Genomic DNA, 26,582 nt, shown 5'->3' on the forward strand with positions numbered 1-26,582 from the left:
AAAGAATTGTTTTGGAAATGATTTGACATTTTAACGCTAAAATAATAACCTCGTCCTGAAATGAGATCTGTGGTTACGAATCTTACGAATTGTGAATTTCCCCTCTGACGAATAAAGTTATTCTGATTCTGACGAGACATTTACTGACATAAAATATGTCAGTAAATGCATGTAATAAATCAAATATTGAATTATAGAGACTTCTCTATGAACAGGATTTCATTTTCAGACAACTTTCACAATGAACATATTTTTTGTCTGAAACAAGGCCTTGAAAATAAATATTTTTTCATCTAGTACCAACATGAATTTATTGATGACTGGTTTGGTTTGAATGCACTTTTATAAACCAATTGTACCGTAGAACTCTAATATTTAATAATAACAGACATTTCAATCAACTCAAATCAAATTGTAGGCCATGTGTGAGAGGTGCAGAGATTCAGTCCAAGTCAGAACAAATGTTGTTCCTACCTGCCATATCTGCCTGGGGGCGCTGGTAGAGCATGGTGAACTCGTCTGGGTAATTCTCCACCCAGTTCCAAAACGCCTGTCGAGAGAGAACAGTGTGAGTACAAGAGGAACTTTACACTCCACCACCACGCTTCTTTGGTAACAGGGGTTAAAGCTGCCTTATTATTTCAGCTATTCATTCATCAGGGCACAGGGGTCGATCGGTCATCTGCTGCAAGAATCTGCATGGTTTCAAATATCGGTATTACAAATGTAATCTCTTCTCTTTAGACTTACTCAATGTTCCGCCCACAACACTTTTTGAGTGACTACATGCCATAACAATAGTAATCAATAGCATAAAATGCTAATGTAGCACAGGCTAATTCATACTGGAGCTGCTCCTGTGGAAAACATAAGGCAGCAGATATTGCTGAAAGTTGGGTTAAATATCATAAGCTGCTTTCACACCAAGTACTTTGCTGTACTTAGTACCCCCATAGAACTAAGTACAGATCGCGTTCACACCGGAATAAGTCCCTGGGGGAGGATTATGCAAATTAAGCCGCTGACGTCACTTCTTCTTCTTCGGCTTTGGGTTTACTGGCAGGCCGCAAACAACTTCACGGCTTATACTGCCACCCAAAGTCCCCGGCCGGAAGTCCCCGGAGTTGGGGACTGGCTTCAGTAGAAGCTGCTGGGACTCCCAGCAGCTTCTACTGAAGCCTTCCGAGTAAATCGCCAGAATGCCGAAACCTCCTCATCACTCCCATGTTTTTTTCTGTGTTGCCATAAGTTATTCTCTCTGCGTTTCTGCGTTTGGGCTAATGCTATTGCTAATAATGCTAATGCCAGCAAATACAATGGCGGTTTCACAACACTTTTCAGAGTTTTATGGGGCGTGGTTTGCAATTCGCCCAACCAATAAAAATGTGTACTTTTTTCTCCCCAGGATAGTACCACCTCTCTAGCAGTCACTAAAAATGGGGGTAAAAGTTCTGGGAACTAAGTACTCTTTTTTTGTGTGAACGCAAAATTCCAGGCACTAACGGAACTAAACGGGAAAAGTACGGGTAAAAGTACTCCGGTGTGAACGCGCCTATAGAGATTACAGGTTGGGTAACAAGATGGTGAGTACCTTCTCTAAACTGTTGATGACTGCTAGCTGGGCAGGCTTCTTGAGAGCTCTAAACTTCAACACAGTTTCTGGAAAAAGAAAGAAAACAGAATGAATACATCACAAAAATAATAAACAACAAAAGCATTCTTGGTCATTTCTGTAACAGATCAGGAATTATTTACAGAAGAAGAAACCGACTAAATGTGTGCCAACTGAAACGTCACACTTCCTTTAAGAAGAGTGTAAAGCTGTATGAACAGTAAGCTCACCTTGAAGCAGTCTCTTGAGCTTGGAGCAGTCCACGTTGATGTACTGCATCAGCTCGATGTCGTGAACGTCCACGTTGTCCTCTGAGCACACCGTGAGCTCCTGTAGCCTGAGGAGACACAGCAAAGTCAAAGATGTCAAGAAGTTCAACATATTTTACCTTCTTGTGTTTCTTATGTTTAAATATAAATCTTGTTTTTTCTACATTTTATATTTTTATTGCGCATTCTTACTATTTATGTTCATATTTTTACATATTTAAAAATAGTTTACGTTTGAACCGGAATAAAATGTTCTCCAGGATAAAAGTATTCTGGGTATTTGATTTAAGTTGAAATGCTAAATGTAGGGACTTAAATAATGAAAAAAAAAAACTATTTTTTAACACATTAAATAATACAATTGAAATAAAACACACATTAAAGCACAGGATAATATGGAGGTTTTTTTATGTACATTAGTGGTATCAAAATGTTCCATTGGAAACTGCAGATAATCAAGATAAGGGATACTACTAGACGCCCCCCAATTCTTTTAGCACATAATAATATCAGAGGTGGTTAATACTGCTCTGGCAAATATCAACAAAGCTTCCAGAAACATTTGAGATGTGGCCGTTCTTGAGGGAACACATGCTGCTGTGAGCTACCTGGTGGAGATGCGGCTGAAGACGGCGTTGAAGTTGTTGCAGCTCAGAGAGAAGAGGACGGCTGAGGCGGAGGCCCGCAGCTCGGCGGCGTGCTGGTGGCCCTCGCGGTAAGTGTGGATGAAATGGCAGATCTCCGGCAGCAGCTGTTTCACTAGCATGGTCTCGTCCAGACGCAAGCAGTCTTTGGATTGCTGAGGAGGGGGGTGCAGAGAGCAGGAAGACAGTCAGTGGAAAAGTCCACATGGCGTCTTTATCTGTCAGAAAGGGGCTGTGCATCCTCCCACCATTTTATCAAACACAACCGCCCTTCATATCACAACTATATCTCGACAACATATCACGGCTCTTGTTAAACAGACTAGCTTCGCCCTCTTGTCTTTAATCCATCTATTTGTTTGACTTCCGGAAGATTCTTCCTCTCACATTTTGTTTGAATTAGGTTCACCGCTCAATCTGACAGCCGTAGAGCTAAGTGGGCCACTCCCGCAAGGTTGATACGAGTCAAAACTCACAGACAGCGACATCTAAAGTCCGTCCGTCAGAAAACTGGCCTTTTTGGTCTTTGCTATGATAGTTTCCATCTGAATGACACAGTCAAAACAAGATTCTCCTAAACATTTCTATAGAAACGTCACCAGCGCTTTTCTAAAAAGTAAAAATATCTCTATAGCCACATGTGGCCACCTACAGCGAATCTACGCTGGTCAATGAAGTAACTTTTCCTGGCACAGGTCATCTCGTTTTTGATAATGTCGAAACCTGTGTGCTATATTACACATTAATACAGATTTTTTTTATTTCAGCATGTTAGCTATGGATCTTTTGTAAACCACTGTAGTTCTTCCAAGTGTTAGGGTGCTCCTCAGCAACATTTTCTGAGAAATTCAATTTCATCGTGCATTCACAATATAGGCATTGTGGGCCAATATCAGCACAAGGTCATATTATCATATGACCTTGTGTTTTTGTTTGGACTGACAGAATACAGTTTTTATATCAAAATGAGGCTTCACAATGACCAAGTTTATGTAGTTTCCACAGACAGGCACTTATTTACCCTATTTTTAACCAATACGCAATCATGCGATTAACCAGACACTTCTTCCCATGTCCATTGGTATGGACTCATTACTCAATATTATAGGAAGGATAATCTCCTCATAATAACAACACTTTTATAATAGTTGAAGTTAGATGCAATTGCCAGAAGTCAAAAGCTAACATCATGTTCAAAAGCTTTGACTTCGACAATGCTTGTCTAATGGTGGATTTGTGTTATGACGGAGAACGAAATGTGAACATCTCTCCAGCTTCTGTTAACCACAGACTTAATTTCAATCGCTAACAAAAGAGTTATCTTAAAAGACTAACTCATTACCGGGTTTAGGACTCATTCCTGGACCACTCTATCAGCAGCACAACTCTCTCGCAAAAATAGAGATATTTCTATCTGAATGTGAATGCTAATGCTAAAAACTGTACAGGAAGCAGAGAGCAGTTCCCATCGGATTATCGGCTCCCACCAAACGCCTGCATATGTAATCCCAGTTTGCTGGTTCACTGAGGAACCTCCCAGGGATGAGGAGAGCGTGATTGATGGAGGATAAGTACATTACCAGAGGTTTGTGTCTGGGTGAGCACAAACACAGCAGCAGAGATACTGAATCTTTTGAGTTTGATTTCATTGCAAAGCACAAGGATCGTAGGCAACAACCTAATCCCAACACAGGGCTTGTAATGGCATGGATCTTAGTCTTTAAAGCTAAGTTTTAAAACTTCAATTGTTTCCATCTGACAGCCCCAGACAGGGTGTTCAGAGGGAAGACTCACCCCAGCCAGGCACTTCTCCAGGGTGTCCAGGATGATGAGCTGGGAGAGGTAGAGGTTCTTCTCCGAAGCTTCACCAAATATCCGCTGTGAAGAAGATCAGTCAGAACATCATTAAATCAGCATTAAGACATTAAGACACAGCATTAGGAAACCTAAGGTTGGGAGTTGCTGCCTCAGTCATATTAATGAACAGCATCACAATGCCCTCATTACAATATCAAAGTATAAACAAGAAAGAAAAGCAGAAAATATATTTGGATTTATGTTTTTTGGGTCAGGGATAACGGATTGGATGGATTGGTATTATAATCTATAGTAAATTCTCGGAACTAATTACTCTTTTTGGTGTGAACGCAAAATTCCAGGCACTAACGGAACTATATGGGAAAAATACGGGGGCACTTTACAACCTCTAGACAAGGATCTAATGGTTTAAATAAGGGCTATTCAAGTGTTTGTATTGGGTATATAATTTAGTTTAAAAAAAAACTATTTTATAGAAATCCCTAAGTCAAAGGGAAATAGTCTTTTTGATGCCAATGACTTCACAGACTGTCACAGTGGTTATAACACCAATGTGGCCACTACAAAAATGTGCTCCAGCACCCGGATGGCTTTCTGGGGGCCTGGTAGTATACAGCGTTGTTTTGACTGGCTACCATTTGTGTTCAATCTGGGTTGAGTGAAAAAGATGGTTGCTATTCATAAACACAGTTGTGCTTAATGTCTCGTGACGACGCTCCGACTAAATGAATGACCTGCACTCCTGCAGTGATATACCAACACCTTTTATTAATGGCTCAGTGGGCTGAGGTTGTACTTTAAAAAGTTCCAGGGTCCAGGGTATATCCCTAGTGGAACACCAAAAAAGATAGAGGCGAAGAGAGCCATACCATGTGGTGGAAACACGGCATAAATGAGACAACTAGAACTAGGAGAGATTTACTACGATGAACCCCACTCACCATGTTGTTGACATTTTTGAGGATGGTGGTGAGGCCACTGATGACGAGGGAGAACTTGTACTTGGAAATGTTGATCAGACATTCCTTGTTGTGCTCTGTGCTGACTTTGGTATGGGTGTTCTGGTGTCCAACTTTAATGGGAAGCTGAAAGAAAAGAAAAGAAAAGAAAGAATGATGATGATGCAGATAACACACAAATCATGGTATCACATTACGGTGTAGTCAATTTACCATTACGGAATATTATAATGTATTTTATAACATTGTGATACTCGTATTGTACAGCAATCGTCGCATACTGTAGTATTTAAATTCTGGTCATACTAGAATTTTTTTTATTAAAAGCTCATCAAAAGTGTTTGGAGTTTCACTTCCGCCCCATGGGACCTTATTTCGGAAAAATTATGTATTGAAGTCAATGGGGAGAGAAAGATTATCTTTCGATCCTGTTTGAATTGTGCCACGAATTACACATACGATGTTTGTCAATCTTAAAAAGAAATGTCCATGTCAAAAAAGTCAGTTTGTCATAAAACTGTTGAAATATAAGACTATGAAAAATACGCAACTAGAAAGACTACAAATCCCAGAGTCGCGTAAGTGATGTCATTAACGTTACACATTACACTCTTGTTACTCACCGAAACCTTGTAAAGCCGGTCCGCATGCTGGGTCTTACGGTACCGAGTAACTCCCCTTTTGTGTATGTGCAGCTCTCAACATGCCCAGCATTTTTTTTTTTTTTTATTGACAAACATCATGTGTAATTTGTGGCACAATTAAAACGGGATCGAAAGATAATCTTTCTCTCGCCATTGCAGTGTGCGAAAAAGCACACGTCCCACCGTCCGGGACGTGTTATTTACAATAACGGACAAGTAGATCTTGTAATTGACTTGTCCGGTGGACAAGTGACGTTTTTCGCCCTCATTTATTGACAAATTATTGACAAATTAAGTTTACAAAAGGCAGAACTCATTCGCAAATTGTCCGTGTCCGACATTGTTCGTTTAGAAATGTTAGTTTCGGTTCTGCTTGTCAATTCCTAAGGAAATGCATCTCGCCGCTTTCTGTACTGAGACATGGGCATGGCGTGGCGGGACGTGTAGCACAGTGGCAGGGTTGGGAAGCAAAACTCGGTTCCGAGTAGGAACAAATAACAATTGTCAGGTCTCGGGATTAATAAGAGTTGTGAGGACAGGACGCGAGGCCGAACCCCGCGGACCGCAGCTCTCTCTCTATGCTCCGGATCAGCTGATCGCTGCAGCTCAGCGTCTCTCTCTCTCTCTCTCTCTCTTTCTACACACAGCGGATCCGCTGCCCGTTTAACAGCCTCATCTTTGTCAAACTTTCTTATGTTCTTTCTTTAACACGTAATGAAGATTATTAAGCGTTTTAGCTCCTGTGTTGTTAATATTGACCGCCATTTCCTTTATGAAGTGAAACAGCCTCCCTGTCTGTGTCCTCGCGTTTTCCTCACATCCCCGGACCCCCAGACTCGGAGGAGCACAGGGATGTCAGTATTGTTTATGAAGCAGGGTATAGAAAGTACATTATTGAAATGAACATACTATTTATTTACTTTTACAAACAGTGTACAAACATGTGTATTGCAGGACATGTGTAAGCGTGCAAGCTTCTTTAAGTTGTAGAAAAGCGTACGCCTATAGGCTATGAAAATAATGTATTATTATTATTAGGCCTATAGTGTTGGACATGTGTGGTTGGACTCTGTCTCACAGGCAGGTTGCAGCATGTGTGTTGCCATATTTTCCATTCTGGACAAGTGAAAAATGTATTCGGACAAGTAAATTGCCAAACTCACTTGTCCATGGACAAGTACTCTCTAAAAACTTTTTCTCACACTGCATTGACTTCAATACATACTTTTTCTGAAATAAGGTCCCATGGAGGTCCACCGGAAGGGGAGGGACTTCGCCTCTCTATATATCCAAGCGATGCTATACAAAATTATGTTTGAAGAAATTAGGTATGGGCTCAGAACAGTCTCATAATACACACATGCACACAGAAGGATTCAAACTTGTATTTCATGATCCGCAAAAGGATTCACACTTGTGTTTTTCAATGCACACACAAATGTGTTCCGTTTCATATAAATAAAATCCAAACACAGAAAAAAGTTGTACATATGTATTTTTGATCCTCACATATTTGTTTTCCGTTTAAAACCTCTGAACCTGCAAACACAAACCGCTTTCTGTGCACGGATCGCTGTGCATTCGTGTGTGGGTTTTTTGAGACTCCCCTGACGCTCACCCGATTCGTACTTGTAATTTTTTCTATCAGATGTCTCCTTCATTCTAAGCCAATCACATGAGCGCACCCCCACGAGGGTATGATTTCTTGCGTTCATGACACTTCATATACGCATTTTGCGCAGTCCGGTCAGCTCGCTAAACAGAGGGCGGAGCTTCAGGTGATCATGCAGAGCTGGTGTCTCCGTCAGACCCAGCAGCTGATCTGATCTCTCTCTCGCGTCCGGTTACACTTCACTCGCGTTTATGTCCATATCGATCAGATCCAGCTCTCCTGATCGGCCTTTATAGAGAGCAACGATCAAACTATTAAGAGTGAATATCGGCCGATAATGACCGGCGGGGATCCCCCCTTTTTACAGTTCACTGTCTAGTAGCACTGGCTTCGTAGTGCACTGATCGATTAGGCTAAGCTAACCTGTAGCTGCTCCCTCCACACTCACAACAACTTCATACAGACATAAATAAAGCAGCCATGTTCGCCATACAGGAAACACACATTTAAAACGGTTTTACCTGCCGTTTTTGTGTACACAAGCATTCATCAATGGTTCGGAAAGTGGCGCTGTACCTTAATAATATAAAGGCTTGTATTTGCGTGCATTTCCTGTTCGGAAAGTGGCAATGTACTGAGAGTGGAGGTGTCCTGAGATTAGAGCAGGCAGGCTTTAAATGTGATTGGCTTAGAATTGAGGAGACATCTGATTGGATATAGATAGAAAAAATTACAAGTACGAATCGGCTGACCGTCAGGGGAGTCTCAAAAAACCCACACACGAATGCACAGCGATCCATGCACAGAAAGCAGTTTGTGTTTGCAGGTGCAGAGGTTTTAAACGGAAAACAAATATGTGAGGATCAAAAATATATCTGTAAAACTTTTTTCAGTATTTGGATTTTATTTACATGTATATGAAACGGAACACATTTGTGTGTGCATTGAAAAACACAAGTGTGGATCCGGAAATACAAGTGTGAATCCTTTTGCGGATCATGAAATAAAAGTGTGAATCCTTCTGTGTGCATGTCTGTATTATGAGACTGTTCTGAGCCCATAATTAGGGGTCAAATCCCTAAATCCTTTGGTATTGTTTATTTTATTCACAAAACATTATTTATTGATAAAGTTATAATATGAGAACCATTACTTCCACCTCGTAGGAAGTGAAGATAAATTGAATTAAATATACTAATGTTAAACTCCTAAATATTGGTCAAGGTCTTTATTCACCTTAAAGGTGGGGCAGGTAAGTTTGAGAAACCGGCTCGAGATACACTTTTTGTTATATTCCATGGAATGCTCTTAACATCCCGATAGCAATGAATATCTTAAGTGCTTTGACAAAAAAAATCCATAAAAAAAAGGTCATCTGTGGAAGCTGTAGCGCTAGCGCTGTAAAAAGCACAACCAATCATTTTAGCCGGCCCGGCTAAAGTAACTGGATGGCCTACCTGCCTGTCAGCCTTCCATCTGTGCAAAAACTTATCTCGTGCCCTCATTGGTCATGTGCGCGTTCGTGTGTGTTGGAGGAGCGGCTCTGTAAGGAAGTGGCAGATTTTTTTCCGCCTGTGTATTTTCAAATTCTAGCGCACTCGAGCTGGTTTCTCCAAAATTACCTACCCCACCTTTAACTGCAGAGAGAACCTGGCCTTATATAGGAGACAGGCCGTACTCACTAATTTACAATGTAAAGTCGTATTATCATTGATCATATTTCAGTGTGCCCACTCTTTTTTACTCATCTTCTTCAATTCATTTTGTTCTTTTGTAGGATATCACTTACTTCATGTTTATTTTTCATATTGATAGCTTGAGAACATTGTGAGTATCCACAGTTATATTTCCATTAGTAAAACAACTGTCATGTTCTATACACCCAAAATTATTTTCATTCACGTATAATTTCTAGTGCTTTTGTACTTTTCATTCACTATTAATAACTTCCAATCGTGGTCTGATATTTCACATTAAACACCTTGCTTGCCTAAAAGGCTTTTGACGTGAAATGCCTGCAATAAATATTGAGTAATTGCTTTTTGTTGTTAAAAAACAAGAAGCAATTACGGAAATGTTGGTGAATAAACATTTTTGGTATGAGTAAATATGACAACTCAAAATGCTGTACTGTGAAATCCTGAAAAACTGCATCTTGTGTTTTCTGTAACCAGCAATCCATTGTTCCAACATAATGTTCAAAGTTTTTGTTCAAAAATATACATTTTTATTTTGTGATGCCATAACAGTAAAGCCTAGTAAAGGCAAAATGAAATGTTCTATATTAAAAAGACATCTACAAAATCATTATGATGCTACATTCACTTGTAATAGGGTTACTCATCGCTGTTCTTGCCCCATGTGACTTTGGTGAGTGGTTAAGATCTCACGGGAGAAGTGTGTAAGCCTTTATGGCAGTAAACTGACAAAACTGGATGATATTTGCTATTTTTTATTTTACAAGTAATGTGATCAAATTTGAAATCTTGCTGGTTTTTGTTTACAAGTAATGAGATCATAACACAAACATGCAATTGAACAGCTGCTCAAATAGCTGTAAAGTGAATTTCCTTCTGAAACTGAAGGGGCGCCATATCTCAGAAATGACAATTCTCTCTTTATGTTGCGTAAAATGGAAAAGTAATTCACTTTACGCTGTTTTGACTGAATATTTCCCTAGACCAAAGTTCTGCCCAACAATCGTCATTTGTACCAGGCCAAAAAAATTGGACTCCTAATTGAAAGCCATGGGACAGGAACTCAATACAGCTCTATGGTTCTATCATGAAGTCAGACTGTCACACCATCACATGCGCATAATATACGATGTAAAACAGGCCAGGCCTCTGTTTGCAGTCCAGTGCAGCACAGCGCGGTCAGTGAGCTCTTTGTTTCACACAGCTAGGCCCAGCCATTCCTCCAAAGGTCACACATGCATTCAGTGTCCAGTTTATTAGGTACACTAGCTTAAACATATGCAGTCTAATACAAAAGTCCTGCTGCAATAAATCCCTCCTTCCAGGAGGTTATTATGTTGATACTGTTTTAGAGAGGGATTGAATCAACTGCATGGCTTTTTGAAGGATGTAGCTTTTGTGGTGCTGTTGGTATTAACAGGTGTTTTTGTTATTTTGTATTAAATACATAATATAAAGAGTCAAAATACCTTTTTTTTTGTTCAAGGTGTTGTTGTAACCGTTTAACAGACTTTCTTTTTCCACAGAAAAAAAACTGATGGCCAAAATGAGGCTCACCACATCCAGTTCTTATTATACATCCATGGCCACATCTCTGAATTGCTTTCTCCAAATGGGATCAGAATCTTTGGGCAGGTAGAAAAAGTCATCATTGTTGAGTGATGAATTAAGCGTATTTGAAAAATAAGCCTGGCTCTCCTTGCAATGATTCTATGGCTGCTCATTTGGCTTGAAGGTGAATATTTGACCTTGGAAATAGAAGTTTGACGTGAAACAAAACCATTAGATGTGGCTGAAATCCACCGAATCACCAAGTATGTGGAACTTGTGATAATATTTAATCGTCAAATATTTGAATTGCATAGCATTGTACTTACTTAAAGATGTCGGGATTCTAATTTGAAAATCAATCAAAACAAGGTTTGTGATTCAATCTGAATAAAGAGCAGGAACACCATTATCCAAGTCGTTTTTTTCCTCTTTCGCTCCTACTTGCGCATGTCGAAGGAATAAACAACTTACTAGCTTACCAGTAGACTTTAGCTAGAAGATACCCAAGAGCAGAGTACAGAGAGCCTGCAGCTAGGAGACAATGCAGCACAGCTTAAAGGTGGGATGTGGCTCAAATACAACCCAGCACAACTTACAGGTGGGCTAAAGCCAAAAAACACCACAGTGCAGCTTAATGGTAAGCTAAAAAAAAGACCACAGCAGAGCTGGTGGTAGCATCCAGCTAAAAGCCACCATAGCGAAGAATACTAGTAGCTAGGGCTGTACCCGAATATTCGTTCGTTGGAGTACTTCAATTTCGTTATTCGGATATTCGTTTGTTTTTGTTTTTTATTGAATTTATTGAAATCTCCAATATCAACGTAAGAGCTTGTGCCTCTTCAGGGGGTGCTAACACTTAACCATAAACGTTATCGTTTATTTTTTCCGTCTTTATATGTAGATATGACGTTTCTCAGTCACGTTGTTTCCATAGCAACAACAACTTCCTGTAGACAGCGCTAATTCTCCTTCATAATAAAAGCATGTCCATAAAAAATAGGAAGCCAAGTCAAATTACACTTAAGACATATAGCCTACAACTGCGACGAAACAAACAAACACAATGCAATATCCTTTTCAATTTCAAAGAACACAAATTGGGTTACATTAACAAATAACTATAAGACAACAATACTGTAGAATAACAAAATGAATGCCGTGAATAAACCGAAATACATGTGTTGAAGCGGTTCGCTGCTGATTACTACCGAATATCCGGAGCCCGAAAAATGGTATTCGGGACAGCCCTACTAGCAGCCTAGAGCTAAAGACAAAACAGTAGAGATGTCCCGATCCGATCACGTGATCGGAGCCGATCACGTGATTTTCAAAAGATCGGAAGAAAAAAATTCGGGGATCGGGATTTTATTTTTTTTTTATTTTTTTTTAAATACTTTTTTTAAAATGTTGTATTCAATGTTACAAAACAAAAATGACCATGTTCAAGTCTTAAAGTCATCCTGAGGCCTTAGTTTTGGTTTCAAATTACAGAACATCATGTGTGTGTTGCTTCTTTGGGGCTTGTTTTCATAGACCTGCAGGGCTCGAGCTTAAGGACGTCCCGTCGTCCCGGGGCCGAAAAAAATAGTGTCAGGGAGGATAAAAAAATATTTTGGGACGAATTTGGGACGAGAGTTAAAATAAAAATACCCTGCTAACTCTACTACAAACGGCGATGAAAATGAAATCGACTGCACGTTGTGTGTAGCACACAATTATTAAACCTCCTTGTCAACATAAACACACAAAACATTTAGCAACCCGCAAAACACACACACACACTAGGGCTGGGCGATATATCGATATTTAAGATATATCGATATATTTAAAAATAAGATATGGAATTAGACCATATCGCATATATCGATATAGTTCAAATTTGCGCTGTAATACTTGCTTCAGGCAAGCCGTTCCGTTGATAGGAACTCTCTGCACTGCTTCCCGCGCCCCAGCTCCGCCCCTCCCCTTTCATGCACAGAGGGGGAGGGGGAGGGACACTCCGGCACTCTTTAACAAACATGGAGAAGGCAACAACGTCTGCAGAGCGTACGGAGGATAGCCCCTTGGTTGGTAAAAGAAAAAGCAGTGGCTCAATCATTTGGAGATGGTTCGGATACAAATTGTCAGACGAGCAACAAAACCAAGCTATATGTAGGGAGTGCCATAAGCACATTGCAGCCAGTGGTGGAAGCACTACGAATCTTTTTTATCACTTAAAAACGTGGCACAAAGTGCAATATGAAGAGTGTGTGAAACTGCGCGCTGCAGAAGCCACAGGCACAAGCCGTCCCCAACCCGATAAAGCTCCAGCCCCAAAACAAAGCTCACTGCAAGCTTCATTTTCCCGCTGTGTGCCGTATGAGAGGAAAAGCGACAAGTGGCGTTCAATAACAAAGGCGGTGTCCTTTCACATTGCCAAAGACATGGTCCCTGTTGCAACAGTGGAACAGGTCGGGTTCAAAGAGCTAATTAAAAAGCTGGACCCGCGATACGAGCTTCCCAGTCGCAACTATTTTGCACGAGAAGCACTGCCGCAAATGTATAATGAAGTCAGACAGAACTAAGTCAAAGTACTATTTGTCAGTTACCACAGAAAACCTGAATAATCCTAGTAAATTTTGGAAAGCCATAAAATCGATTTCCACTGGTGATATCCCAAATGAGCTACCTCCGTACCTCACCACAGCATCTGGCATTATATCAGACAGGGCCACCATGCTAAATTGCTTTAATAAGCATTTTGTCTCTTGTGGCTCTCTGTTTGATTCTGTCACTGACTGTGCTTCTGCTTCTGTGAACGCTCCAGTCCTTGACTCTGAACAATGTGGTCTGGAAAACCCTTTCAGTTTTACTCCTTTAACTGTTGGTATTGTCCATGAAGCTTTATCCAAGTTAGATCCTAAGAAACCGGCTGGCCCGGACAACGTAGAACCTTTCTTTTTAAAGATAGCTGCAGATTTTATTGCTCCACCTCTTACTTCTCTTTTTAACCTCTCCCTCAGCACAAATACAATTCCTAAAGTATGGAAGTCTGCTTATGTCCTGCCTCTACTGAAAGGAGGGGAGGCAACTATTTTAAATAACTATAGGCCAATCTCTAAATTGTCAGTTTTGGCTAAGGTGCTCGAACGACTTGTGAGTGAACAAGTAAAGGAGTTTTTATGTATAAATGATATCCTGTCTAAACATCAGTCAGGCTTCAGGAAGAAACATAGCACCATCACTGCAACAATGAAAGTGGTAAATGATATTACTAGTATGCTAGATAATAAACAGAGTTGTGCAGCTCTGTTTATTGACCTTTCCAAAGCGTTTGACACCGTTGATCATCGTGTCTTAAAACAGAGGCTACTCAGTACTGGCATATCCAGCCATGCAGTGGGGTGGTTTGTGAACTACCTCTCTGAAAGATCCCAATGTGTTCACTTTGATGGGCTGTCTTCTGAGTGGTTAAACATTGCTAATGGTGTTCCTCAAGGTTCTGTTTTAGGTCCACTTTTATTCTCCATATATATCAACAGTTTAGGTGAAAATGTGGATGAAGCTACTTTACATTTTTATGCGGACGATACCGTGATGTATTGTGCAGGTCCCTCCATTCAGGAGGCGGTTGTTAAATTACAGGCTGTTTTTAACATTATTCAGACTCAGCTCTCTGAACTAAAGCTTCTTTTAAATGTGGATAAAACCAAGATAATGCTCTTTTCAAAAGCTAAAAAGTCACCAGAGCCTGTTTTAGATATTGTATCAACGCAAGGAACAAAACTTGAAGTTGTTGCCTGTTACAAATACCTTGGTATCTTGCTTGATGACTGTCTCTCTTTTAAACTTCATGTCAATAACCTGCTTAAAAAACTGAGGGTTAGGCTAGGTTTCTTTTTCAGGAATAAGTCCTGTTTCTCGCTTGAGGCCAGGAAAAGGCTAGTCACTGTGACCTTTTTACCTGTGCTGGACTATGGTGATCTGCTGTATATGAATGCACCTGCCAACTACCTAAGCAAACTAGATGCTGCGTATCATAGTGCTCTGAGATTTGTCACTAACTGTAAAGCACTTACTCATCACTGTACATTGTATACCAAGGCAGGTTTACCATCACTCACTGTACGGAGGCTCAGTCACTGGTACACTTTTATCTATAAAGCTATGTTGGGCAAACTCCCGTATTATATCTGTTCATTGATAAAGCAGAAAGTTGCAAGCAGCTATTGTCTGCGATCACAGGATATAGTCTTGTTAGATGTGCCAAGAGTAAGGACTGTCTTAGGTAAGACAGCTTTTATGTGCGCAGCTCCACTTGCTTGGAACAGTCTACAGGCAAAATTGAAATTGAGCATTTTTATTTCTTTGAATGTATTTAAGGCATGTCTAAATGAAATGCTTTCTGACACTCTGGGTATTTGTAAATGTTGAATATGTAAATATGATATCCTCTGTTGTTTGTATGTTGTTTTTATGTTTCATGTGGAACTAAATGATGCAGGTCTCCCTTGTAAATGAGATCGATGATCTCAAGGGACTAATCTGTCTAAATAAAGGTTTGAAATGAAATGAAAATGAGAACGTTGAAGGCCGGCTCGCTAACGTCACCCATTTTGCGCTGACCAACGATATGTGGTCAAGCAGGACGTGTGAGCCTTATATGAGCGTGACAGTTCACTTCATGCAAGACTGGGAGATGAAAACAGCTTGTCTCCAAACAAGTTATTTTCCCGACGATCACACCGGTGAGAATATAGCTGAGGCCCTGCAGGACTCAATCGCAAGCTGGAAACTTCAAGAAAAGCATCTGGTTGCTATAACAACCGACAACGGGAGCAACATCGTGAAAGCAGTTCAGCTGAACAAGTGGCTGAGGATGCAGTGCTTCGGTCACAGACTACACTTGGCTATCGGTGAGTGCAATGGAGTATATTTTCCCTTAAACAAAAAAATATTGAAATGTTAGTTTTTCCTCATTTTCCTTTGTGTGTCTGTCTGCAACTTTGTGTTTTATGCTGCTGTCTTGGTCAATGGCCAGGTCTCCGTTAAAAAAAATCATTCAGGCTAGGTTAAATAAATTAATAATAACTTAAAGTGCTAAAAGTAAGATCACTTACAATAGGCCTACAGGTAGATTTCAGAACCATATTTATTAGATTATTGGATAAGAATGAGGGATGCATTAATGTGTTTACCACTTTAATGTTACAGCTGGTAAAGGTGAGGTAATATGACTTTAAAATGCTGGTTAGCCTGTTGATATCATCAAGGTAATATTTAGCTATTATGATTTCTCTGGCCTGAAAGAGCACACTGCAAAGTGACTAAACGTAGGCCTAAACATTGTGGAGTTTTAGTGGAGTAGAAATATGAAGCAGCATTAAAATATAGCATAAATAACAACAACAAGAACAAAACATGAGTAAATGCACATGCAGTATAATCTAATTTATAAATTATACAAAAATAATAATACATACAAATCACTTACAGGATTAAAATTCAGAAAGTAACTGATTATAGGCTAATATTTGATATTTATGCCCATTTGATTAATAGTTCTTTATGATTTTGACAGGACATGGCTTGAATGACAAGCGCGTCACCCGGGCCATTTCTCTGTGCAAGAGAATTGTAAGCTGTTTTTCGTACAGCTGGAAGAAAAGGAGACAGCTTGCTGAAGTCCAGATTCAGCTGGGTCTGCCAAGTCACCAACTCATAACCGAGTCTGCCACACGCTGGGGATCAAAGCAGCAGATAATCCAGAGAGTCCTGGAGCAGGAAGGCGCACTGGCAAAAGTCCTGTCTGGTGACAACAAGACCAGGCATCTTATCCTTACCTGGCAGGACTTAGAGGTCCTAGAAGCAGTCCAAAAGGTCCTGAAACCTCTCCAGCACTTTACCGATGCTTTATCAGGTGAGGAATACGTCACTCTATCCTATGTGAAACCTGTGCTGCACCTTTTTAAAGAAAGTCTCCTGGCATGTGAAGAGGGTGACAGTGAGCTTTGCAAATCAATCAAGACCAGCATTGTTGAGTACCTCAACAGCAAGTATTCTGACCCAGCCACTACTGACCTATTGGAGATGGCTTCATTTGTGGATCCACGGTTCAGGGCCACCTACATCCCGAGTGAAAAAGTCGATGCATTGAAGCACAGAGCTGTCTTGGAGGTGGAGACACTACTGGCTGATCAGAGCAGCGGTCACCTGACGCCTGACCTACATGTGCCCACTGTGCCTGAGCCTGCAGATGGAGAAGCAGCAGGTGCACCAAAAGCTAAGAGGACACTGGCAAGCTTCTTCAAGCAGCGCACAGCCACCACCACTGCACCAACCAAGAGGGGCGCTATTGAAAATGAACTGTCAAGTTACTTGCAGTCAGCAAGTGTGGAGAGTGACACTGATCCACTCAAGTGGTGGAAGGAACATGCAGTTGTCTTTCCAGCTCTGAGCCACCTGGCTAAAAAGTATCTCTTGGTACCAGCTACCAGTTCACCCTCCGAAAGGGTTTTTAGCTGCAGTGGGAATATTGTGACCTCCCACAGAGCATCTCTGAAGCCGGATGCCGTGGACAGGCTAGTGTTTCTTGCACAAAACCTTTAGGCCTAAATGAAGGAGGACACGCTTGTCTTCTAATGTCTACCTCAAGACAGCACTACTGTTATCGAAGTCAAAAAAATAACATGTTTACTGAGTTTACAGTCTTTTTCTTGTGCAACTGGTTGAGAGAGTTCAGATAAGCTATTAAGTAAAAAAAAAAACAGGTAATCTCAAGCTGATGTTTAAACAAGTTTTTCTTAAACCGAGCACTTTATTTTGTTATCTCTTTATATATAAATGCTGCCCTCAGAAAAAGATTTACCTATTTTATAGGCTAATTTTATTTAAGATATTTTATTTATTTAAAAGTGCACCTTACGGAGCTTTGTTATACAGTGTTTATGTTTACATTTTATAGTGAGTTTTCAATAAAACTACTCGTATTTGGCTTTGACTTTGACTGAGCATTTCATTTCACAGCTCTCACTTTGCGGAAAAAATATCGGGATATATATCGTATATCGATATTCAACCTAAATATATCGGGATATGACTTTTGGTCCATATCGCCCAGCCCTAACACACACACACACACACACACACACACACACACACACACACACACACACACACACACACACACACACACACACACACACACACACACACACACACACACACACACACACACACACACACACACACACACACACACACACACACACACACACACACACACACACACACACACACACACACACACACACACACACACACACACACACACACACACACACACACACACACACACACACACACACACACACACACAAGCATGTGCTGTCAGCCAGCCGCACAGCTGGCTGTGCCCGCGAATTCCTGGCCCGCAAATTCGCGGGTCTATCTACAGTAGGCTATGTACTGAGTGTGTGTATTTCGCGGGTTGAGTGATGTAAAATGACAATGGTATCCCGTGGAGGAATTCTGAAATGTTTTACCGTTACATCACAAAAACGCACAGCAGAACCAGACCCTGGAGCGCCGGCCTCTTTATTTACTTACTCCTCTTCATCCCCTATGGGTAATAAGACTGAGATGAGAACCCTCCATCGTATTTAGTCCTTAGCAATATGCTGCGCCTCTCCCCATGTATGGATGGGTACCGAGCCCCGGTATTAAACGGGCTCCGCCCGGGCCGGAATTATTACAGACAGTGTTAACGTTAAGCTCCGACGTTATCTGACTTTTTATCGGTACTGGAGACATTTAAAAAATATATGTCATATGTAGTATTGCCACATAAACATTATATGGCAGTTTTAGTTTATCCAACTCCGTTTCTAATATGCAATAAGACTACAACATGCGTCTATGATGTATTTTTGAGCTTTCCAATCCAGACGAGATCTCTCTCTCCCGTCTGTGTGCGAGGGGGCGGGGCAGTTTGTAAAGGTCTCCTGACTGTGTTACAGACTGTCCTCCTGGTTAGTGGTTACTCTGGGTTCTGTCTTCAGGACAGAGTGTTGGATTTTTTTTGATAATTGGATGGAACTTGATTTGATTCAATATTAGAGTAATTTTCTCGTTTGTGTGTTTGTTTAAATATATTTGGCCTTTGTTCATGTGATTGACTGATTTACTCAAATAAAAAGGTTGATGAATTATCATCTAATGATTTGTATGATGTTTTATTTATGTTAAAGGTCACTTTGAATGATTTTAACTAATGATAAGTAGTAGAAAAACTAATATTTTAAATTCGGGACGGTCCACATTAATTTCGGGACGGCTTAGATTGTATTTCGGGACGGTTCCGGGAGGATGGTGAAAAAAGTTAGTCGAGAGCCCTGGACCTGGTTGCTTATTTCTCTCAAATCTGGCAACAGAGCGGGCAGGGCGCAGTGTCTAATTGTAGCAGTAAGCTAAAGAGTACTGAAAGCTTTATTTTGTTTTGATCCAATGCTCAAAGAAAGAAGCTATATCCATGTTGGATAGAATATCCAATTTAAATAAGAAAAAATAACCTTAAGGGACAACTTGAATGCTTTTTTTTCTCTTAATGCATTGCATAAAGATCGGATCGGGAAAAATTGGTATCGGCAAATTGTCAAAATCAAATGATCGGAATCGGATCGGGAGCAAAAAAAGGTGATCGGGACATCCCTACAAAACAGTGATGCTTATCAATAGGCTGCAGCTAAAAAACAACACAGCATAGATTTCCAGGAGCTTGCGGCTAAAAGACACCACAGAGCAGCTCACTGGAAGGCTACAGCTAAGAGACAACACCATACATGTAAGTTGGCTTGTTGTGAATGAGGAAGCTCACGTTGTTGTTGTTCATTTCATTTTAAACAAAGTATTTAAATGTTAAAAGGGCCTTTAGCTATATAGTGCATATGTCATCTTGTCACCTATCCTTTTACTGTGGGGCAAAAAAGTATTTAGTCAGCCACCAATTGTGCAAGTTCTCCCACTTAAAAAGATGAGAGGCCTGTAATTTTCAACCTAGGTATACCTCAACTATGAGAGACAAAATGAGAAGAAAAAAATAATCCAGAAAATCACATTGTCTGATTTTGAAAGAATTTATTTTCAAATTATGGTGGAAAATAAGTATTTGGTCGCCTACAAACAAACAAGATTTCTGGCTCTCACAGACCTGTAACTTCTTCTTTAAGAGCCTCCTCTGTCCTTCACTTGTTAACTGTATTAATGGCACCTGTTTGAACTCGTTATTAGTATAAAAGACACCTGTCCACAACCTCAAACAGTCACACTCCAAACTCCACTATGGCCAAGTAGGGCTGGGCGATATATCGAGTTTACACGATACATCGTGGATTGCACTCCATGCGATGTCGTAAATGACCACATCGTGAACATCGAGTATTATGTTGTCAAATCAATTTCCCGCCGCGGCCAAAATGAGCTTTCCTTTCTCCCTCATAGACACAGTCACACACGCAGGCACACACGCAGGCCCCGTCTAACTTGCACACAAACATTACACACATGCACAGTGAAAGAGAGCAGGGCTCGACATTATAAATGGCCCGCTGGCTCGGAAGCACTATTTAGTCACCCCGGGCCAGCATAACGTACTTTCCACTTGCCCGCTCGGGCCACTAAAAATATTGATTAAAAAAAATAAAATTGTCCAGTGGTATAGGTACTTTGACAAGCAATGTTGTTAAATTGTTTCGTTTATTAACGTTACAACATAGCGTTTCGTGAGGCGGTTGTCGTTGTTGGGTGAAAGGCAAACGGGAGCCTGCTCGCGCTGGCTCCGCAGCAACAGCTGTTTGTTGCGGAGCCAGCGCGAGCAGGCTCCCGTTTGCCCGTGAGCACCGGGCAAAAAACTATCTTCAAATAAAAGAAAGTCACCGGAGGAGTTAAAGGAGAGTGACAGGTAGCATGAGAAGAAGAGGGAGAGAAAGTTTCAGCCAGCTTGATCGATGGAGTTGTTTTCTAGTGGTGCAGTGACGCGTCCTAAAACCCTTTTATAATCTATCGATTAGATTTATGATTCGAAAATTATAAAAGTAGGGTAGACATGTGGATATTATCCGGCTGAACAAAACGTGCATTTATCAAACAGGTTTGTTTTCCACAGACCTTATTTCCAGCTATTTTCCAAAACCCTATGGAGAAATCCCATTGCTTTTTTGTCGAGGGAACCAGCAGCTTACTTCCTGGTTTTAGGACGCGTCACTGCACCTCTCAATATGATGCCAATATAAACAAGGTCTTCTGTCGGCTCTGTACATCAATGCCGACCTATGCTGACAAGTAAGTGAAGAGTAGAAAATATAAAAGGTATTGGCTATAGGTAAATGTCCCAGCAGTTTAGGAGAATGAAGGTTCTAATCTAATCTAATACATAGCCATTACATGTCTAATTCCTGATAATGACAGGAAGACAAAAAGCGCATTATACTAATAATAATAATACTACTCAAAGTAATAGCAGACATTTTTGAACAATGACCACAATATCATTATTTTAATAAACCAAATATGAACAATTGAGGAAAATGAGGAAGAACTGATGATTCAAATGTTGTAGTACAAGTAGTAATGTAGTTAGTGCATAAATTACTATTGCAACAAATGTGTTAATTTTCTTCATTATTAGTCGATTTTTTTAATGCAGACATATGTTGCAGGGACTACTAGAATCATCATACTGGTGTGACTGTAAACATCAAAGGGTTAATTAAAATAAAAAATAAATATTTTTCAGAGGACATTTCAGAATATCGCGATATATATCGTATATCACGATATAGTCCGTAAATATCGCGATATCATTTAGAGACCATATCGCCCAGCCCTATGGCCAAGACCAAAGAGCTGTCAAAGGACACCAGAAACAAAATGGTAGACCTGCACCAGGCTGGGAAGACTGAATCTGCAATAGGTAAGCAGCTTGGTGTGAAGAAATCAACTGTGGGAGCAATTATTAGAAAATGGAAGACATACAAGACCACTGATAATCTCCCTCGATCTGGGGCTCCACGCAAGATCTCACCCCGTGGGGTCAAAATGATCACAAGAACGGTGAGCAAAAATCCCAGAACCACACGGGGGGACCTAGTCAATGACCTGCAGAGAGCTGGGACCAAAGTAACAAAGGCTACCATCAGTAACAAACTACGCCGTCAGGGACTCAAATCCTGCAGTGCCAGACGTGTCCCCCTGCTTAAGCCAGTACATGTCCAGGCCCGTCTGAAGTTTGCTAGAGAGCATTTAGATGATCCAGAAGGGGATTGGGAGAATGTCATATGGTCAGATGAAACCAAAATAGAACTTTTTGGTAAAAACTCAACTAGACGTGTTTGGAGGAGAAAGAATGCTGAGTTGCATCCAAAGAACACCATACCTACTGTGAAACATGGGGATGGAAACATCATGCTTTGGGGCTGTTTTTCTGCAAAGGGACCAGGACGACTGATCTGTGTAAAGGAAAGAATGAATGGGGCCATGTATCGTGAGATTTTGAGTGACAACCTCCTTCCATCAGCAAGGGCATTGAAGATGAAACGTGGCTGGGTCTTTCAGCATGACAATGATCCCAAACACATCGCCCGGGCAACGAAGGAGTGGCTTCGTAAGAAGCATTTCAAGGTCCTGGAGTGGCCTAGCCAGTCTCCAGATCTCAACCCCATAGAAAATCTTTGGAGGGAGTTGAAAGTCTGTGTTGTCCAGCGAAAGCCCCAAAACATCACTGATCTAGAGGAGATCTGCATGGAGGAATGGGCCAAAATACCAGCAACAGTGTGTGAAAACGCAATTGGTGGCTGACTAAATACTTTTTTTCCCCACTGTATGTGTAAATGACAGTTATCTTGGCAAAGATCAATGATGTGGTGTCTTGAAAAATATTCAGTGACATCAGTGCAGTCATTTATTGTGAATTTAACCGATTTCAGTCTAGATACAAAAACTCTCAAAAATGGCGCCCAGTGCCCCGTGACTTGATCTGTTTTCTAAAAATCCCAATGTCAACTTCAAATAAAATTAAAATGAACAGCATGAGGGCCAGATGTTTTCAATTTGGTGACCTCTTTTTTGTTTGTATTAGAAATTGGTGTTAGTTGGATGCTGCTGCCGATGAACTTGAGCATATTATTAGTCCTTGAGCAGAATAGAAACTGTCCAAACCATCACGTATACTTCTTACTGTTGACCAATCACACTTTTGACATGACCGGTTCAAACTTCACCCCTCTGCTAGGGTCAAAAAAGCACTATGCAGAAGCAACCAGGTACATGTCTTTCATTAGGCACACACAATAACCCAATCATAACACTAAACACACACTGTACCTACAAAATAATACATTCAAATATATATTCTATAGTTTTAAATAAACACGGTCACTATCATCATCGTCATTTAAAAATACAATGGTCTGAGGATTATGATCAGGCTATATCATTTCTGTTGTGTGACTGTACTTTTAATTTACCACACACTGTTCGGTGTCAATAATAAATAGCATATTTATTGGGACTGGAAGGATTTAGTTGGGGCTTAGGATAACAATAACCAAGAAGCAGATACAACACCTTAAACCAATGGTAGTAATCCAAGCTGAGCGGCTAAACCCTGGCTTCAGTGCATGATCTGTTGAACTTTACACCAGAGACCAAGACTTTTAAAGACTTAACACACACAAACCGGCGGTCACATTTCCCTTCAAACGACAGAGAATTGTATTAATGCAAACTGATTGGGATTACTGAGTGCTGAGGAAATTTATGAACTATTAACTCCATCTGACTGTAATTTCTGTTATTGGTTATAAACATAGCTTGACTATTACGGAAATCTCCTCAGTTAAGGTTATACAAACACTGTTGACATTTAGTAACAGTTTCAATATGAGAAAATTAAAGTAATAGCCCATGTAAAATATATCTCAAGAGATAGATTCCTTGTGAGAAATAAAAACATTTACTATGGATATTTAATCTGCAATATCAAGCAGACTACATGATAAAGAATGTTAAAAAAAATAGCTAGGAAGGAGAGCAGTGGTCACTTATTATTTTGTATTTCCCTTCAAACGACAAAAAAAAGTAGAAATGCAAACTGATTGGGATTACCGAGTGTTGAGGACATTAACTATTAACTATATCCGACTGTGATTTCTGATATTGGGTATATAGGCTGCATAGCTTGACTATTACAGAAGGCTATTCAGTTAAGGTTTAATTTAACAACAGAGGAGTTTTACAAACACTGTTGAAATTTCTATTCACAGTTTCGATATGAGTCAATGAAAATGATTGCTCATGGTAAATATATCTCAAGATAGAGTCCTTGTGAGAAAATAACACCATTCACTATGGTTGTTTCACCTGCAATATCAAGGAGACTGACATGATAATGGATCATTAAAAAATAGCTAGCAGGGAGAGCAGCAGTCACTCTTACTGCTGATGTTTCCTCACATAACTCTAACCTCAATAGCTCATATGAATACAGCGTGCTAACACAGTCACATCGTATTTGTTTACATTAGATAGCTAGGCCTGCTAATGTTAGCTACCTAGCTGGCACGAAAGAAAATGTCAGATTAGGAACTTTAATTGACACACAGACGCTTATGAGCAAGTCCAAATGTCCCTGCCATGTTGCTTTATTGTGTATTATTTTTGCAATGGGGCGGCTGAGTCCGTCTAAATCCCGGGACAAATGCGGGATACATCTGCTAATTGATCGTGGAGACGGAGCTAGCTAGAAAGACCTCATCTTCAGTGTTTTGCAGCTGGGACAAGCAACACAGAACACATTTCTGTCGAAAAACTAGTCCCGACGGGATAACACTCCCTAAATGTTGTATTTTAAAACGTCGTCCGTGTAAATGTAACGTTTGCCGGGGTAGTGGGGCCCTCGAGACTACCTAAGCTTGCTACACCCTTCCACAGAATCAACCCATCTTACCTGCTCATCAAATCTAGTAATCACGGCCTGGACCCACTCCACTGGTTTGTGAGCCGCCATGGCCGGGCGGAGGGACACCGCAACTCTGGGCTGCTAAATCCAAGGTGTGAGGCCGAAGCTTGACAGACTTATTTATGAATGAAAATCTGCCCTGAATCGATGGGAAAGGACGAAAGGGGCGAGTATTTTTCCCTTTCTGTAGGCTTCACCATGCCACCGCCATGACACACCACCGGAAGTCTTCTTCAGAGAAATTGATGGGAGGTGTTGGAGACCAGGGTCAAGCTAGCGGGAATGAAACGGAACACTTCCAGGCAAAATCTTCAAAGTAACGATTGTTGACGAAATGTTTTTCGAATTAATAAATACAAATATGGATGTTTTTTGGGAATGATAAAGCGACTACAGAGGGAGAAAAAACACTTCACACATAAACGTGAAAAAAACAGCCAAGAAAATACCTCTGTTTGTTAAACGTTTCTGTTTTCTGTAGTTTTAGCCTCTGTGGTTTTATCTGCTTTCAGGCAGAATAAAATGTAGTTTAGATGTAACAACCTCCAGATTTGCAGGGATTAACCCACATAATAATTTGAGTAGATGTTCTTCTCAATGAACTGCAACAGTTTTCATGTTATTGTTTTATTTTGACCATGATTTTCATGACTTCCGCTGCTAATGGAGGAAATTCTGGCAAGTGGCAGATCGTTTACAGCGCATGCTTAAAGTAAGATCAGGCCTATCAGAATGTGTTCAGTGCTAAGAATGGATGTTTCTGTTTTCATTATTCAATCTATCTTAGTCATTCTTGAAATAAATGTACACAGTATTGAAAATAAACACCACAAATAAAATAACCAAAATTACACGAAAAAAATATTATATACACGAAATTATATTTTCGTTGCTCTCAACTCAGGAAGCTACTGTACCGTTGAGAACAGTAAAGATGACAAAACAAAGAGTCAAATAAAAAAATGAAATATTGTTGCAACAGATTGTGAAGGGTCTGAAGTGATGTTTCCTGACTGACTGTCCATATTAGTCTGTTTCAAGGGCGCAGTGGCGTTTTCAGTGGCGGCTGGTGGAAATTATTTTAGGTGGGGCTATTGTAATGGTGAATAAACCACACGGGGAACATTTTGAGAAATTACCCCTTAAATTAAATTGGCTACACTATTTCATCGTTGCTGTTGTATGATTGGTGTTTATCTACGGTATTTAGCCTCTACAGCACCTCCGCTTTTAGGTTTGACGTAGACCCAAACGTCGCCCGGAGGTCCCCCGGTGTTGTTGCGGGAGCTGCTGCACTAGCTAACGCTCCACTAGCTAACGCTACATTAGCAAAACAAACGCTTATTTATTTTGCAAATGGTGCGGTGGGCTTCAAATACGTTCCCCTCCACTGGTTTCAACCAAGCACTAAATTAGATGTTTTCCAACCAAATACGGTTGAACTGACACTTCCCCATATTAATTTGTAAGTAGATTCGAAGATACATCAGTTTCTGACTGCCGCAAGCTGAAGCTTGGTTGCTAGGTTACTAGCTGGGTGTTCTCCAATAAGGGGCCGGGGGAAACAAAGTTAATGATTACTGGTTCCATGTTGATTTAATTCAATACAAATTGTTGGGGGGAACTGAAAGGCTATTACCGTACTGGTTACTGTGCAGCCCGGACATTTCCCCCAAAACACATTTAGACGCTATCGCGACACAGAAGTACCTTTCAAATCCGATCATTTTTAAGATCTTCTAAATCATATTTTAGACCTTTCTTATTTTTTTGGTCATATTTA

At 40.5% G+C, this 26,582-nt stretch overlaps 2 protein-coding genes across 2 annotated transcripts in view; one reads left to right on the top strand and one right to left on the bottom strand.

Annotated features, from left to right (window-relative positions):
* nf1a (neurofibromin 1a) overlaps nt 1-25,640 on the bottom strand; it is a 117,396-nt gene extending 91,756 nt beyond the window's left edge. The window contains exons 1-7 of the mRNA XM_079673791.1: nt 24,788-25,640; nt 5,285-5,428; nt 4,320-4,403; nt 2,490-2,680; nt 1,843-1,949; nt 1,592-1,659; nt 475-550 (exon numbers count right to left, since the gene is read on the bottom strand). Coding sequence (XP_079529917.1) covers nt 475-550; nt 1,592-1,659; nt 1,843-1,949; nt 2,490-2,680; nt 4,320-4,403; nt 5,285-5,428; nt 24,788-24,847 — 730 coding nt within the window. The 5' untranslated portion in view covers nt 24,848-25,640. The remainder of the gene's footprint in view (nt 1-474; nt 551-1,591; nt 1,660-1,842; nt 1,950-2,489; nt 2,681-4,319; nt 4,404-5,284; nt 5,429-24,787) is intronic.
* LOC307034644 (E3 SUMO-protein ligase ZBED1-like) lies at nt 15,427-17,634 on the top strand. Its single transcript, XM_079673470.1, has 2 exons — nt 15,427-15,701; nt 16,367-17,634. Exons 1-2 carry the CDS (start codon nt 15,449-15,451, stop codon nt 17,392-17,394), a joined length of 1,281 nt encoding a protein of 426 aa, XP_079529596.1. The 5' UTR covers nt 15,427-15,448; the 3' UTR covers nt 17,395-17,634.
* Nucleotides 25,641-26,582: the final 942 nt, after the last annotated feature.

Source organism: Notothenia rossii, assembly GCF_949606895.1.
Source record: "Notothenia rossii genome assembly, chromosome: 4".
NCBI classification, from domain to species: Eukaryota; Metazoa; Chordata; class Actinopteri; order Perciformes; family Nototheniidae; genus Notothenia; species Notothenia rossii.